Source organism: Haemaphysalis longicornis, unplaced genomic scaffold (assembly GCF_048455015.1).
Source record: "Haemaphysalis longicornis isolate Haplotype H1 unplaced genomic scaffold, Haemaphysalis longicornis Haplotype H1 scaffold_1, whole genome shotgun sequence".
In the NCBI taxonomy this organism is placed as follows: Eukaryota; Metazoa; Arthropoda; class Arachnida; order Ixodida; family Ixodidae; genus Haemaphysalis; species Haemaphysalis longicornis.
Window position 1 is genome coordinate 23906604 of NW_027526203.1, and position 16192 is coordinate 23922795.

General features: G+C 48.7%; 1 protein-coding gene across 1 annotated transcript; it reads right to left on the reverse strand.

The window, feature by feature from the left end:
• Positions 1-7850: 7850 nt before the first annotated feature.
• LOC144158585 (uncharacterized) lies at positions 7851-8486 on the reverse strand. The gene has a single exon (XM_077689601.1). The coding sequence runs from the start codon at positions 8484-8486 to the stop codon at positions 7851-7853; it is 636 nt and encodes a 211-aa protein (XP_077545727.1).
• Positions 8487-16192: the final 7706 nt, after the last annotated feature.

The following is a 16192-nucleotide window of genomic DNA, read 5'->3' on the forward strand; positions in this document are numbered from 1 at the left end:
TACCCTACACAGACCTCAAGCCACACATAAGGCAACACCTGCGCAGAACATGGCAAACACACTGGGACGAACAGACAGACAACAAACTACATGTAATAAAGCCACACTTGGGACGGTACACAGCTGACTCACACAACAGACACACGGAAGTCGCCTTGGGTAGGCTGCGGATAGGGCACACCCATGCGACACACTCGTATCTGCTGACGGGATCTTCTAGACCCCAGTGCAGCAGGTGCGGAGAGGCCCTATCCGTAGTGCACATACTAATCACATGCAAGGCACTTCACACAACACGACACAAACACTTCAGAGAACTCTACAGACAACATATTCCCCTACATCCATCTCTGTTTCTGGGTGACGATGCCATGTTTTCCGTTAAACGTGTGTTTGAGTACTTGTCAAATGTGAATTTTTTAACCCTCATTTCCTATCACGCATAATGAAATCTGGCCCTATACACCAGCCATCACCATTGCCGTTAATTGATTTTATTGTTGTTTTCGCTTTAGTAGCCACTATTTTATTTTAGATACTTTTGTTTGGCGCTCTTTGCCCCAGCTGGCCTTGCGCCAAAAAACTCTAACCATCATCATCATCATGCTTCGCTTTTGTGGCTTTCTTTTTAAAGTGGCTATGAAATGTGTTCTATTCTGCAACTTAAAGAAAGCCGGTAAATAGCCGCTACACCAGTGTAATAATGTCATTCAGCGGTCGAAGAACGCCAAGACCGGGAAGGAGAGAAAAATATTTTAAGCAAATTTTTAAGTTATCTGATGAGGAGAGAGCAGGAATGTTTGGCCGAGGCACTTTCCGACCCCCTAATCTAAGTACAGGATGTGTTGGTTGACTACTTTCTGCAAGCATTTAGAAAAAAGTTGAAAAAAGTGTTGCAGGGTCGCTTTAGTTTGGCCAAGGCAAAATATTTGCACAAAGAAACATTCATTATGACTTTGTTTTTATGCCGCCGTGATAAGGAAACGAAAAACTAGCGCAAAAAAATTAACAGAAAAAACACGCCTGCTTTTTTCCTTCGAACCCGCTTGAACCCGTTTGAACCGGTTCGAACCGGTTCGAACCGGAACGGAATGGTGCTCTGGAACCGAACCCGAACCGAACCCGAAAAAAGTCCGGTTTGACACCCTGCCTGGAGATGTATGCCCAGGATCTTGATGCTGGGGCTTGGGGTGATGGCCCGGCCATCAAGAAGTATTTGAATGTGTTCCTTCATGTGCCCTTTGGCTTGAGGGCGGACGACAAGGAGCTGCGATTTTTTACGTAACCACTGGAGGCCACAGGCTTTAGCACATTGGCGTACTAGAAGTGAGAAGAGATGGGTTAGTGTGAGCTTTCTTTAATTTTTGTAATTCCTAGCACACTCGCAAGGCGCGCACAGAGCTGCTAGACCTGCCGTGGGCGGAGGGCACCGCGGCGCGAGAGGTCGCGTGACGCTATCACGTGGCTTTCAGCAAGAATGCAGGGGGTAAACCCGTCTATGTGCTTGGTGAGTGCACCACCTTTCTTCCCGGTTTCCGCGACTGCTTCAAGTGCTTCACTGTGCACGAGGTAAAGTTCAGGAGTTTTTGCAACATTTGTGTGGGGTTCTCATGGGAACCTGTGCGCAGGGACAACTTGTTTCTTCCTTTAAAGGCAGGGGGTGTTGTGCTCATGCATTTGTTTGTGCACCAACTTCTGTTTCGTTTTTTCTTCTACAAATTGGTTGATCAACCACTTTTACTAACTGTACTTAAGCAGCGCATAAGTTTCCATTTGCCGTTTTTGCTTGTATGTGCGGGCGAAGTCAAAAGCCTCCATGGGGATTTCTCAAAGAGGTCGTGGAGTCATCAAACTTCCTTACCGCGTGGTTTTTCTTGGAATATCTGTTCAGCATGTCAAGGAAAACTATGGCGAACAGTCTTATTGAAAGTCTATTCCCGGTGCCTGTTTATCGCCAGCCTTACTTAGGCCACCAAAAAAGCAATGTTTTAAAACGCGTAATGAGCATGTGTATCCCGCCAAATGCAAAAACATTTTTCTTCAAGCTTCATTCTTCCACACTCCCAGTTAAGACATGGCTGCGCGAAAAAGGAATGTCTATTCCTTGGTCGCACAATTGTCGCCTCTGTAATCAACCAGAGACAATTGATCATTGTTTTGTGTTGTGCCGGGACGCTCTGTTCTTCTGCGACGTTTTGCAGCGGACACTAAAAAAGGACATTGACATCACACCGTACACCATTCGCTTCCTGCCATTTGAAGATGTTAATCCGGTGCCATATGACGTTTTCGTTCTCCTAGGATTCTTTAGCTTGCAGAAGTGCCGCATGACTGATCAGTATGCGGAACTCCTAGGCCGACCAAGTGCATTTTTCGGGAACAGGCGGCGTTGGTGCGTAGCGTTTATGCAGCGCAGAGTGATCCACCAGAGTGGCTGCCTCTATTGGATGCGTGCGTTTGCTTGACTGAGCTTTGATCTTTCTTCGACTGATGTCCTTGCCCTTTGCAGTCTGTTAGTGTGTATATTGTGTGTTAAGTGTCTTGTCTTTTGAAGTTTTCTAAAATTTCTATACATTAAAGAAAAAAAAGACGGCTCGTAGCTAAATCGGTAAGAGAACGGGCTCTCGCTTTGTTATTCTATTAGTTCCAGTTTCGGTTCCTGGCGGTGCCAGTAGATTCTTTTATTTGTTCACGGGAGTTTTCTATTGACACCAACGTCGCGATAGAACCCTTGGGGGGTAGAGGTAAAAAGCATTGCTTTAAAAAACAGTATGAACGAGCGCGAATACTGATCAGGTAAGGTAATCAAATGCAGTGACTGGATTGTGGCTGCTTGAAGAGGGTAAATAAACATTCGCACTGAAATATAGCTTGATATTGAACTCAGTCATTGCAGAAAGCTGGACGTGTGGCCCCGCGGCAGGACTTCACGTGTTTTCGATACATTGCGAAAAATGCTCATGTGCGCTGCGTTGTATATGGTGTTGGTTTGCATGTGTCCGTTGCTAATCAAAGCGGCATGAAAGAAACTGAATGCGGGACTGCACTCAAATTGCCTTGTATTGTGTCTGCAGTGTTGAAATTTCTCAGAAGTGTAAGTTATTAGGCTTTTTTTAACATGGCTCTCTGTATTTCGGATTTCAGAGGACTAAACCAACAGTTTATCTTCCCATTGTCTTTCAGCAGAGTTTGTGTGATGGCCTTCCCCAAGAATAAAAATTTGTTAATTGCAGTTTTGTTTCATATTGGTGGCTGTGGTTTAATGCTTCCATTCTGGTGATCCTGCACTGAATATGTTACGGAGTTTTACAACAGAGTTTACATTCAAGTTAACGGGACACTGAACTGAATTTGTCAAGCTCCCGGTTTTGCTTGCACTGCGTAGACTCGATCAAATTATTACACTTTTGATCGTTTATCCGGTTGATAAGTCAATAATTATTTTAGAAAGCGGGAAAGAAGAAAAATCGTCGCGTATCTACTCCTTTCGTTGCAAATGTCGACAAAAGACGATAGCGTTTATCGACTTTTGTCATGTAAAAACCTCCCTTCGCTTTCCCGCTCACCTCTCATGTTGTTCCTCTTGCGTCGCGCTCCTCCTAAGATAAAGACGCCAAAGGATTGCTTAACCCATTTTAAATTTACCGCGTTCCACTGCTCCAGGCCGGGTGTCTCGATGCCAACGCTGCCGTACGGCGAAGACGCACGTGAATCGATTCCCTACTCCACGTGCGTTGCAAACAGAACGCGGAACCTACCCAGTGGAACCTTTCGTAACTGTTGCCGGTTGATTTCTTCACATGGTGCAAGAAGCTATAGTGGCGCGGGTAACAGCAGGTGACGGCGGAGTGAATTTTTTTCTGCAGTTTATGAAGTATTTAATTTCGCCATAATCAAGCATGTATGACTTTTTATAAAGGAACATTGCAAACATCACTTCTGTACTAATTTGTTGTCTTATATATTTGCGTAATGTCTTGTTCTTCAACAATGATGACAAGTATAAACATTACACCGGACTTAGATGGGTAGATTTAGCTGTGACTATATAAGACTATTGCGTTGGCCTTTTTTTACTTTGGCCGGGTGGCTGAATCGGGTCACAGACAGACAAACATACCGACAGACAGACATAAAGAGAGACCAAAAGTTCTGGGTTTAAGTAGTCCAAGAAAGTCTATCGTCTTTAATACTACCATGCGCGGTCTGTGGCGGCCGCACCAACTAAAGGCTGTGACGACGGGAGGAGGTCCACCGTGATTGGACGATGCCCACGATTAGCATTCAAACAAAAGTTGGTTTCGGTTCTGTAAAACAACATGCTTGACATCCGACGTTATCTGTCGGGCATTCCGGATATCTCAGTAATCGTCATACCGCGTTTCTGCAATGTTGTCGGCTGTAAAATGCCTGATAAGCCTCCCCGGACGGCTTGGAATCGTAGCAATCACTAGCCCAGGCCTACGCAGTGGATGAACGCCCTCCCTCGTCACCGCAGACGCTCAAATGCCAAGCGCTTTTCCCGCATATTCGGATCTTGCCTAACTCATGCCTCTATCGTAAAAAGCGTGTTCGCACCAGGCCAAGGGTGTGCTCATTCTGGCCTGTGTCCACTGGCCGCAAGCAGTCGGTGCTTGAGGCAACAGCACGCCAACGAGAACAGTCTAGCGCGTCAGTGTAAGTCAGCGCGCGTTCTGCGAACTCGCTCGCGGAGCAGTGAACGTTACGGCCCAAAAACGGTGAGCTCAGGTTAGGAAACACCGGCCGCAAACAAAAAAATCAACTTATAATAAAAAAAAACATGCACCCTCGGGGATTCGAACTTGCGACTTGCAAAACAGAAATCCTAGCGCTTCAGGCCACTCGGCCACGAGCCAGCACTGGCGGAGTGGGATATATAAGGTATATAATGTACAACCAGTTTACACTTTTATTTTGTTTTAGCATTTCAAATACTTTAGGTGACTATTTGTTCTATAGCGCTCGTGCAGTAAACGTCCCCCAAACTTCCACAATATCTCACGTCTAGCAATTGCATTTCTTAGATGGAAAAGCGTTCGCAGATGTGTGGTCGTGCTGCTGACCGCTGTGCTTGTTCACCCAGCGCAAAAAAGTGCTGCTGGCTCTCTAGTTTTGCGCTGTACGGTAAACGTTTCAATTGATTTTATTTCCTTACTGCCTATATTGACTTCGCTGACTCTTCCCCCGCCTTCAAGTGGCATTACATTGTCCAACTAGCGTAAAGTCAGCGAAGCGCCGCATGTGCACTTGTGCAGCGCTTGCGTGGAGCCACCCGGACTTGGAGCTTGATACAGTGTACAAACTAACAAAGTAAAGAAAGGCACATTCTTCCATTCACAAACGTGTTGTGGGTTTGTTTCAATTGAGCGAGCGAACTGCGGCGACCCGTCGGCGGCCGACGAACTAACCGCTGGGCCGACTGACTCGGTCAGAAGGGCGGCGAGCCGTGCAGCAGCGCTCAGAGTGGTCGAAACATGGCCTATGGCCTCCGGACTACAATTTGCGCTAGTAATCCCGCAATGTTTACAAATCACTTATAGTGTCCCTTTAAGAGGGTTTACAATGTTTAGTGGCAGATAAACCATTCTTATTCTATAGGGTGGGGTAAATGTTTGAGAGACGTCTCATAGCGCTTTAGTTCATTTTGATTCAACACCTCTTCCCCACACTTACACGTTGTTATTGCTTCAGAAATGGCGACAAGAGTGGGAGAGGCTTCATAGAGTGGCTGAACGTTGTTTAGGCTGAAGAGCTGCAGTAATAATTGCTACACTTCTGTAGCAGATAGAAATGGTTTACGTCACCCCTTAAGAGTACCATGTCGCTGATTTCCAAGCATGCATTGTTGGTTCTGGTTATACAGCTGTGGTAAGAATAGAAAACAGCAATGCAGCATATCAAGATGGTTTAACTTCAAGCCTTCGGAGTGTCGTATTGCTGCTTTTCAAACACACTCTCTTGTTCCTGGATGTAAAAATTGAAAAAGTTTGCTTAGCAGGTTGCAACGTTTAGATGTTACGACTTTAAGGTGCCTGCTGTGTCACTCCTTCGCAACGGTGGGTTGTTGCTTCTGGATAGGAAGCTACGCAACAATGAAAGGCTCTTATGTAATACGTCGAAATGAATTCAGGCCTTCATGCTCTTAAGTCACTGCTCCTCAATGCGCTCACCGTTGCTTCTGGCCGTGAAGCTGAGGTGAGAGTTGAAGAGACTGGTGTAATACGTTAAAATGAATTCAGGACTTCATGCTCTTAAGTTGCTGCTTCTCATGCACACACTTTGGCTTCTGGCCAAGAAACAGTGGTGAAAGTTGAAAACTACCCAGGACTGTTCCAGAGTAGCTCCGTACTTTATTTCTGCCCATGGAATGCCTTCTGCGAGATCAGGCTTGGCATGCCCGCAAACTGCTCAGAACTATTCTGGACTGGGAAATGAGAGAGAGGCGACTTTATGACACAATAATGTGAGAGTGGACCACTTGTTTCCTTGCAACTGCAGGCGATTTAACTCACTTGAAGATGCGCAGCCCACTGATACTGCAGTTGATTGTCTTTCAAGGAGCACTACAGGCAAAACAATTTTTGTTTTAACTGAAAGATCATACATTTCATAGCTCTCTCAGATATTATTTTATGACTAACAATGACTTGTTTGCTGACAATTGAACCTGACGTTCCCGTCTGCTATATCCCATCCATTTTTTCAATGTTGATTGCACTCAGTTTTAATTTGCCCCCTTCTGTTGCATGTATGCACCAGTGGTAAGCAGGTACGCTAGGCTCTGATGTTGATCCGCATGCATGCATCTTTTTGCTGTGCTTGTATGCAAGGCGAAATGTTTCAACAAAAAACTGAAACAACCATAGCCGCTTGGACTGAAGCATCCTGTTTTATGTTTGGTAGCTGAGCTTTCCACCCTTAAAAGAAAGCGCACGAGTAAGTTCCCTCGCACATTAATTTACGTTTTCATGTGCCTGACTCAGTGTTAGCTTCAGAAAAATGTTTCGGCAAGTTCCACCAATCTGGTGAGTCACCATTCAAAACTTATGTCACAAAATGTAGTGTGGGAAAGTTTATGGGGCAGTGATACCTGTTTTCATGCTTATTGATTTTTATGTAATGATAAGACTCTGCTGCTGCTGTGAGTGGTATGTTTGTATTCACGACACTCGGCTACTACTTATACAGGCAAACTTGCTTTTACACTTCAGTACACCTTTGTGGCATTGTGCTTTCCGCCATCAGAGTCAAAATCACTGGCATCGCTGCTACTGACGCAATGGTTAGATGTGCCGATATTACAATCTTTTCTTCAAGTAGTGCTATAGTTATCTTTCTGTGATGTTGAAACGTATCAAAGTACTCTGTTGCTATTTCATAAGACACTGCCACTGCTTTTCCTGCCATTGTTTAAGTCCTAGATAATTAGGTTTTTTAGAGCAGATGGGGATGGATGTCACCAAGACCCAATTCCGCCAAACAAAATTTTGGTAGCCTTTAAAAAGGCTGTTTGATCATGGTGATTGTGGAGACGGTCGAGTGCTGATGGTGGCAAACACCAGAGACGTCAACCCACTGCAGTCCAAGGATGCAGGGTCAATCCCATCCACGGTGGCTGCTTTTCTGATGGAGGCGAAAAGCGAAAAGGTCTATGTGTCAAGATTTCGGCGCACGTTAAAGATCCCCAGTTGGTCAAAATTAATCCAGAACTCTTCACTACAGCGGGCCTCATAGACCAGGTGTAGCTTCGGCGTGTTTAACGCCACCAACCAAAACAGTTGCTGTTGTAGGAAGCATCTGTGCCATTGGAAGTGCTGTCGTCGTCGTTTTCAAAGCTCATCAACAGGCCAAACACCTGAGATGATGATGTCACCTGAGATGTCGCTGTCAGAAGCAGTGGCGTTGTCGGAAGTGCTTTCGTCGTCTTCCTCAAGCGTGGTGACGATTGGGTCAATGTAGTCACTACTGCACGTCACTTGCTGAAAATTTGCCTCGAGTGTTTGCATATGCCTCACAGCCTCCCGCCAATGTTCGGCTGGGACTTCTGCAACCTTATCCTTTAGCAGCTGTTCCACATGCGTAATGTTGAACGTCGTGGTGGCTGCTGCCACAGCGTTCTTAATTTCCGCCCAGATCAGTTCGATAGGATTGAACTCGAAGTGGTAAGGCGGCAGCCTTACCACGATAAAGCCTGCCTTCTGTGCAGCCGTGTAGACTCGGTAGCTGATAAAGCGTGGCTTCACACGAGCAACTATTCCCAGCAGCTGCTTCTTGGTCAGTTCAGCGCTGTACTGGATGCCTTTGCTGTCCAACCACTCTGTGATCGTTCGCTTGATGGAATTCGTCGTTGGCACTGCCTCGTTCCACCGTGAGTGGTAGGAGGCACTGTCCATCACTATGACGTTACCACTTGGGAACCTCTGCAGCCCACCGTCAAACCAGCCTTCGAAGCGGGGGCCGTCCATTTCTTCGTGGTAGTCCCCTGTCTTTTTGCCACGGAACACGTCGAGACACCCATCAACGAAGTCATATTTGCTGCCTATGTGGGTTACAATGACCCGCTGACCTTTACCTGATGGCTGCTTCAGTCAGGCTGCTTCAGCGCCTGAAGGCGCCTTCACTGGACTTCACAGTGGTGTCAGTCCATACAGCCGAGGTCGTGTGTCCTGCCGTCACCCAGGTCTCATCCAAGTTGAAAATCTGTCGATTTTCCGCTCGGTACCGCCGAATGTCACGCAGGTACTCATGCCGCCATGCGAGGATGTCTTCGGGGTCAAGCAGCACAGAGTTCCGGCTTCTTTTCTCCCGCTTGAACCCGATCTCTCGAAGTAGACGACGAACAGTCCACGGCTTCAGCGACGGGTCACTTGTACGCTCCGAGAACTCCTTTGATATCTTGGCCACAATCGTTATTTCGTTGCGGAGAAAAATGTCGTACACGCAGGACCTCAGCACGTTCAACGTGAAGCTGTCGTACAAGGCACTGCGTCGCTTATTCTCGGAATTCCGCGGGCGTTTGCGAGACGGCGTTGACAACACTCCATTAGTGGCTTGTGCCTCTTTCTTGACCGCAAACACGGTCCGCACGCCAATTCCGAGCATATCAGCGACAAATGCGGCAGTATCTTCCACGGTGCATTTCAGCTCCCTGGCCCGGTGTAGCGGTTGAAGCTCCACCAGGCTCACCAAGCAAGAAAGAATCGCATGCCGATGTTTCCACGTGGGGATACATCACGGAAGAAAAGCAACACAACGCACTCAGAGAGCCGATGAGGGGACGTGCGGTGCAAGTGGTGTTGGTGGCGCACTATGCGTGCGCGAGTGCGTTAAAACCTGACGTAGGAACTAATGCGAAGGAACTTACCTGGCAGGTTTTTAAAGGAAAACGGCTAAAAACATTCCGTTATGCAGTAATGTCAACTATAAAATGAAAAAAATTACATAAATTCTCCCTAAAGCTAATTTCTTTTTTGGCAGGTTCGCATTTCTTTTTTTTCTGCCGCACCCCGTTTTCCATAATGTTTTTTTAAGTTTTTTGTGTGTACCTTCTAACTAAATTGTTCTTCGTGCCGTAAAAATAATTCGATATTGATATAATTCCCTTCTGTGTAGTGATTATGTATATGCAAAACAACATTATAAGTACGGAACTACATAATGAATAGCGGAAGTCTCCTAAGGCGACCGCACCACGCCCGTGCGCGGAGCTTCTCCTGCAGAGTTACCCTGTCAACAACTATAACTAGCGTCACTTAATAAGCTATGCTTAAGAGTACTGCCACCTCGTGCACCCGGAAGCATCTGGGGGCCATTTTGCTTCTGGCTTGCAGTGTTGCCATGTCTTTCAACGAAACCGCCGCCGGTTCTGACGGGCAGAGTGTGACCGGCCGCTCTTTGCTTCAACGCAGCATAGAGAGAGCGCGCGCGCGCGAGAGAGAGAGAGAGAGAGAGATAGAGAAAGAGAGAGAGAGAGAGAGAGAGAGAGAGAGAGAGAGAGAGAGAGAGAGAGAGAGAGAGAGAGAGGAGACGCACCCAGAAACAAAATGACTGCACCTATATGTAAACAAATATCACGTGGTGCCGACCGACCAATGAAAATCCTGGCGGCGCATAACAATGAGAGAAAATAGTGCCGATACTCTGAAAGCCTTTATTTAGTGAAGCTAGTTCTAACCGCTTCAGTGATCACGTTTACTGGCTTTAGCAGCGGCAACGACTGCCTGTCACTCCTTCCGTTGTCCGCCAATATCGGCAGTTCTTCGCTGTCGTTCCCATTCATTCACCTTTCGCCGCCCTGCACTGGCTGCACTGTTGGAAGGAATGCCTGCCCGGCACCACGCGCATGACGGGAGAGCTTTATTCTCTTCACTACGCTACACGTGCGGGTATAGCACATTGTCCCACATCCTCCCCTTTCAATGGATGGATGGAGGCAACTCCTTTCAAGGAAGGTTGCTGCTTGGAATCCGACGGAGCCGCCTCTCTGGACCGGCTCGCCGCTGCACGGTTCCAGGTTGGCCGCCTCAGGCGAAGCGATGGTATGGACTTGGTGTCGTGCCGCTTCTCGTCCTTGTCGCCCTGGTGAAAGCTGTCGCCTCCGCTCTTGTGGTCGTTGCTCTTTCTGCGAGCGTCCCCTCACTTCTGCTTCTTGGCCGTCGCCCTGGGGTGCGGCAGGAGAACCTCGGTCGATGCGGACAGTGACTCGTTGCTCGGGGTGTAGTCTGAAAACTCCTTCATACGCGATCGTCTGTGCTGCTGCTCTGATGGTCTGTGCTGCTGCGCTATGGATGCCCCTCGCACGGCGGCACGGGCCTCTTCACTATTTTCCAGCATCGTCTCCGTATCCGCCGCGGGTGGCCGCTCCAGCGTGCTGGAGGTTCGAAAGAACTCGCCGTCAGGCAGCCAGGAGACCGAAGGTTCGAGCAGTGATTCACCCCTGTTGTTGGCGAAATTGTTGTACCACGGCTCGCTCGTCTGCCCGCGAGGGTGTCGCGGGTGCCTGTCAGCAGGGCTGCCACGCGGGCGCTGCGCCGGTTGTGGCACGGAAGCTGCTGGGGAGGTTGCAGAAATTTCCAGCGCTCGGGCGTTGCTTGCCGCGAGGGTAGGAGGGGGCCGCCACGGGGAATCCAGGGCGGTGTCGATAGCCGGAACAGAATCGGGTCCGCGATGTACTCGGGAGGGCGATGCTCGATGTCCTGCTTCGACGGTTGATTGTAATCGTAGGTGTAGCTCATTTCTTCGGGACTCAGATAGCGCTCTCGAATCGGCTCTGAGAAGGTTTCCAAGCACATTCGCTGAAGCTCTGCCCTGGTCTTCTCGTAGAGTGGAAGTGGTACCAACACATTGTTCACTGACGGGAATAAACCAAGGTTGGTGATGGGTGGTTTTCCAAGTAGGGCTGTGCATAGACCAGGTAGGATGTAGACGTTTTCCACGCTTTCTCGGCCGTTGAGCTTGAAATGAAGCCTTGCCAGTCCCGAGATGCGCAGAGTTTTTCCATCTGGACCCTGAAGCCTCCGGTCGGGGGAAGTCAGAACGACGTGCTTGAAGAGCCGTCGGAATTGTCGTTCCGGGATAACAGTCTCGTCCGCACCCGTGTCGATTTTGAAGACCAGGGTCTGTGACTCGACGAGGGGAGAGACTTCCCACTTGGATGAAGCCGTCGTCGCCATGAGGCCCAGATGGCAGATGGCCCTCGCGTGACGCTCTTTCCCACACCAGCCGCATTTCTTGAAGCCCCTCGGGTGGTGTGTGGTTGTGCACAATCCATGTTGCAAGGCGGACAAAAGGAGGCGGGAGTCACGGGGCCCGTCGAAACAACGTGCCATGAGCGCGTCGACAGAGGCAGGTGACGAGCCTCGCTTCCACTCGGCATCCCCCCAGCAACGTTTGTAGCAGCTGTGCTAGGATAGCGCGAAAAAGGGTAGCGCGCGTGTATGAAGATGATAATGAGGATAAATTTCGTCGTCTGCGTTCAGACTGAGCCACTGCTTGGGACTCCCGTACGTCTCTCGAGATTTGGGCGCAGGTTAAAGGTACCAAGGTGTCCCAAATTATTCCGTAGCCGTTCACAGCGGTGTGCCTCATAGCATAGCTGTAACTTCGGCACGTAAAACACGTCTCTTTATACTTTTTTAATATCCAGAGAAAGCTTTACCGATGATAAAGAGCAATGATTAGTGGGCGTGCGTACTGTGGATCTTTTTTTCAAGCATTTATTTTTTGCACACACAAAAAAAGAAGCGGCAAGAGGGTGTAAATCCGTAAGTGCAGTTTTATTGCGCGCACGAAATGAAATGGCAAAATGTGCGATCCCAGAGAAAATAGAAATACATAAAAATTACTATGACATAGACAAAATAATTTTAAAAAGAATAAAAAGCCGATGATGTTGGACTGCACAGAAGGGGAATATCGAGCCCACCTTCCTTGAGGTGGGTGATTCGAGAAGGAGAAAGACGAAGCGGCAGAAGCTGCTCGTGGTGCGTGCCTCGTTTGGCAACGCCCGGTTTTTTTCCTCTGTGGCTGCCGCTCGTACAAGGAAGAACGTTTCATTAGCCGCCGGTATCTGGTGCAAATTTTCGCTCGCACATTTGTACCGTCCGAAAGAGGCCTTCGGAGATGGCCACAACAGAGACCGCTCTTCGGCGATCGGTAAGGCTACGTGGATTTAGTTTTGCGTGGTTGGCGCAGTGCATCCGCGCTTAGTTGGCGGGAATTTGTGCTTAGTAGGTACGCAGCGAATGCGGAGCTGGGCCAAAACATGCCCAAGAGTACCGTCGCTGAAGCCGAAAACAAATTCAGCGGGAGTGCATGCCGCTGTAACGGCCGGCGGTGAGGTCAAGCGCTGACGCGCCGGAAATGCCGGGTAATCGTGCCCATTGGTAGGTGCCATCTAGATAGGGCTCTGCGGGTTCGGGACAGTACCGGAACCGCCAAAACATCTGAAACAGCTCATTCGGCGCTCATGTTATATCTTTCTCCGTGGAGAAAGTTCAGAGCGTTCAGTGCAACTGCAGATAGTAACTAAAGGGTGTTGCGCACGGTAGCCGAAAACGAGGTAACGCTGCGTTATCAACAGCTTGGAACAAGTTGCCCCCTTGATGCCTGTCACTGGAGCTGCCGTAGGCGGGTGCCGGTTGCTGGGACAATCTTTCGAACTGCTTGCTTATCGTCGTTAAAATCTTGCATGGATTCGGCGTTGTCGTTTTGTTGCTACTATAGGTTGTGGAGCAACACAAATTTCTTGTTTGCCGAAGGCCCCGTGTGTCTTGCCATTAAGAAGGGATATTTGGTTTGTTGTTTGTGCATGGGTTATGTGCTTTCGCTTTTTATCGCAAATTGCATGCGGCGAATATACTGAGCGCTTTTTAGAGCGTGGGCACTATTTTCTCAGTAGCTCGGCCAGCCAATTTTCTGCTCATGCAAATAATTGCAGAAATCACCCAATAGGCGCAGCACGTAATAACGTTAGCCACCTGAGCAGACGCGCCAATTTACGCGTCATATTGGTTGTGGGTTTCATTTTTTCTGTGCGAGGTAGCGCACTCGCTACCGCCTCCGTTCGGCGCATTGGATGAGCTCGATCGGCCGCACCGTGACCGATATCTCAAAAGCCAAACTTAAGGATCAAAAAGACGCGCGAGACATCACAGAGAAGTATGTCGATGTATCCCAACCTAATGTAGCGCTGAAACCACTGCAGTCATTGCGTCACCGCGGCGCTTCTTGTACTTAACGTGTCGCCAAAGCTTCTCCGAACGTTTTGCTCTGCAGGAACCTGGGGCGTGCTCGGCCAGCAGTCCCCTTCAACCCGGTACCACCATGGAAGTACGATACAATTTGAAGCTGCGAAAGACCACTGGAATAAAGAGGTCCAAAGCGAAGTGCACCAACCACAGGAGACTAATTCATGAAGCTCGTAGCCTTATAATAAGGCTGAAGCTAAACAACAAAGAGCTCGTTGAAGAGCTAGTGAAATCGAAGGCTAAAATAACGCAACTCGAGGGGGCAGCCAGCCGGCAGCTTCTGTTGGATGCCCTCCATCTGCCTCGGCTGAACAGTTTAATCCAGCACCAAAAAGGATCCATTGATGCCCTGTTGAAGAACAATATGAGGGCCATCGAATTGATGGTGTCTGTAATGAGCCCCGACGCCACCTTTGCTGTTCCTGAAGAGAACAGCCTTGAGGAACCCCGGCAGTCCCTGTATGCACCGGGCTGTAGGTACGGTGACCAGGACCGTAGTAGCATGGAGATGGTCTTGGAGGAAGACGAAGAGGCGAATGGAGAGAGTTTTAAAGAGACGTCGTCGTTTTGCGACCAACCACTGCTGACTTCATCGCCTGACGAAAGCCGATATGCAAGAGTCACCGTAAGGAAGAATCAACGTTACTCGGGTCATCAGGGCCGCATTCCCGAAGAGAGACTTGCTAACGTCGATCTGCCTTTGGGAGTGCCAGGTTTCCCGAACCCCGACAAGCAGTCGTCAAGCCTCCTGAAGGAAATCACGAATCAGGAAAAAACCAGCAAAAGCCGCACAGGGAGTGTGGTGGTGCGGCCGCACGACAAACCCTGCCATGAGGACAACGAAGGCCATCCAAAACTGGCCGCTGACCCCAATGACTCCTCCTCCACCATCAAGAATACGCAGGTGCAGCTCTGCATGGTGTCTGAGGTCCCGCTGTCACCGACGCAGAAAAAGCATGCCAACACCAGAAAGACCAGAAGCTCGCAAACGCCAGCTCGCACACAATGGACCAAGGAATTAAAACAAGAGGAGACACACACCTCTCTTTTAGAGGACGAGGTCCTCGCGAGGTCTCCAATTTATAAGAAGAAATCGAAAAAGCCAATGCCCGCACCAGAAGGTCAGGGTTTCGAACAGATTCGACCATATTTAGACATTGAAAACCAACCAGGTGAAGGCGAGGCGCAAACTAACACGACTCAGCGCAAGGAAGCAGGAGTTGTCCAGAAACTCGCTGCTCAGCTTGCTGCCCCCCTTCCTGAGCCTAAAAAAAAGCGGGGCGGAAACTCCCGCATCAAAAAGGGTGAGACCACGACTGCTGACACGACGTCGAAACCCGCTCCCCAGCCTTCTGCTTCTACTCCTGATTCTGACGCTACCACCCATAAGTCTTCAGGGATGGAGCTACGCAAACGCAAGTCCCGGGGAAATAAAGCTGAGAAAGACAGCGGACCACGATAAAACCACGCCTTCTTACAATTGGTGACCTAAGGCTAAGGAAGAACTTGCATTCCATTTTGTACGCGTTCGAGGTAGATATTTAGGTGGGACGGTGATTGTGTTCGCCAACAAGTTGTATTTACGGGAGTGTAAATAAATGGTTTCGACGCAGCCGCACCGTGAAAGATTTTGTATACTAACCAGGTGTGAATATCGCAGACCAGCTTCACGAAACCGGCATGTGCATAGAGCTTATCGTAATTCCTTTCCAGTGATCGTAATTTTTTTTCGTAAAATTTTGAAGCCTTGTCACGCTGTGCTTACTCAGTTGCCCATGATACCGCCATAGACTGCCATGTATGTACATAGGTTTGTGCATTTACACAATCTAACTCAGCCCTCTTATCTCAAGACATGAAGGTTAAAGGGGGCCTGAGATGGATTTCAAAGTGTTTTTGTTTGTGTCAGAAATCTACTCTATAGTTCTTGTAGAAACAAGTGCAAAAATAGTAAGCATATTCGCTCACGCTAACAAAAGTTATTACCCCGACGAGACAGAACTATTTGTTGGCTCGGCGGCTTGCGATGACGACATAGTCCGACCTCGTCCGAGGCGAAGCACTCATTTCATGGTTGGCCGCCGGAATGTCCGCGATTTTTGACGGCGGCGGTTTGGTTTAGAGCGTCGTCGTTACCATGGTTACTTCAGCGAGTGGGTCGCACATGAGACGACGACGTCCTTTTTTTTTTTAAGCTACGTTTTCAGTCTGTATGGACATTGAGCAGGAGATACTGGTGATTGCGGAAGTCGACCTTGCATGCGCGAAAGTTTCCGTGAACGGAAACTTATTTTTACCGTCGCTACATAGCGATACACAGGCTAGAATTTCTACCGACTGTAGTAGCGAGCCCCCTGCACCGGCGAAATGTACGCTCGCGTTTTGATTAGATTACCGGAAAGTTCCGAGTGAACGCCCTCCGA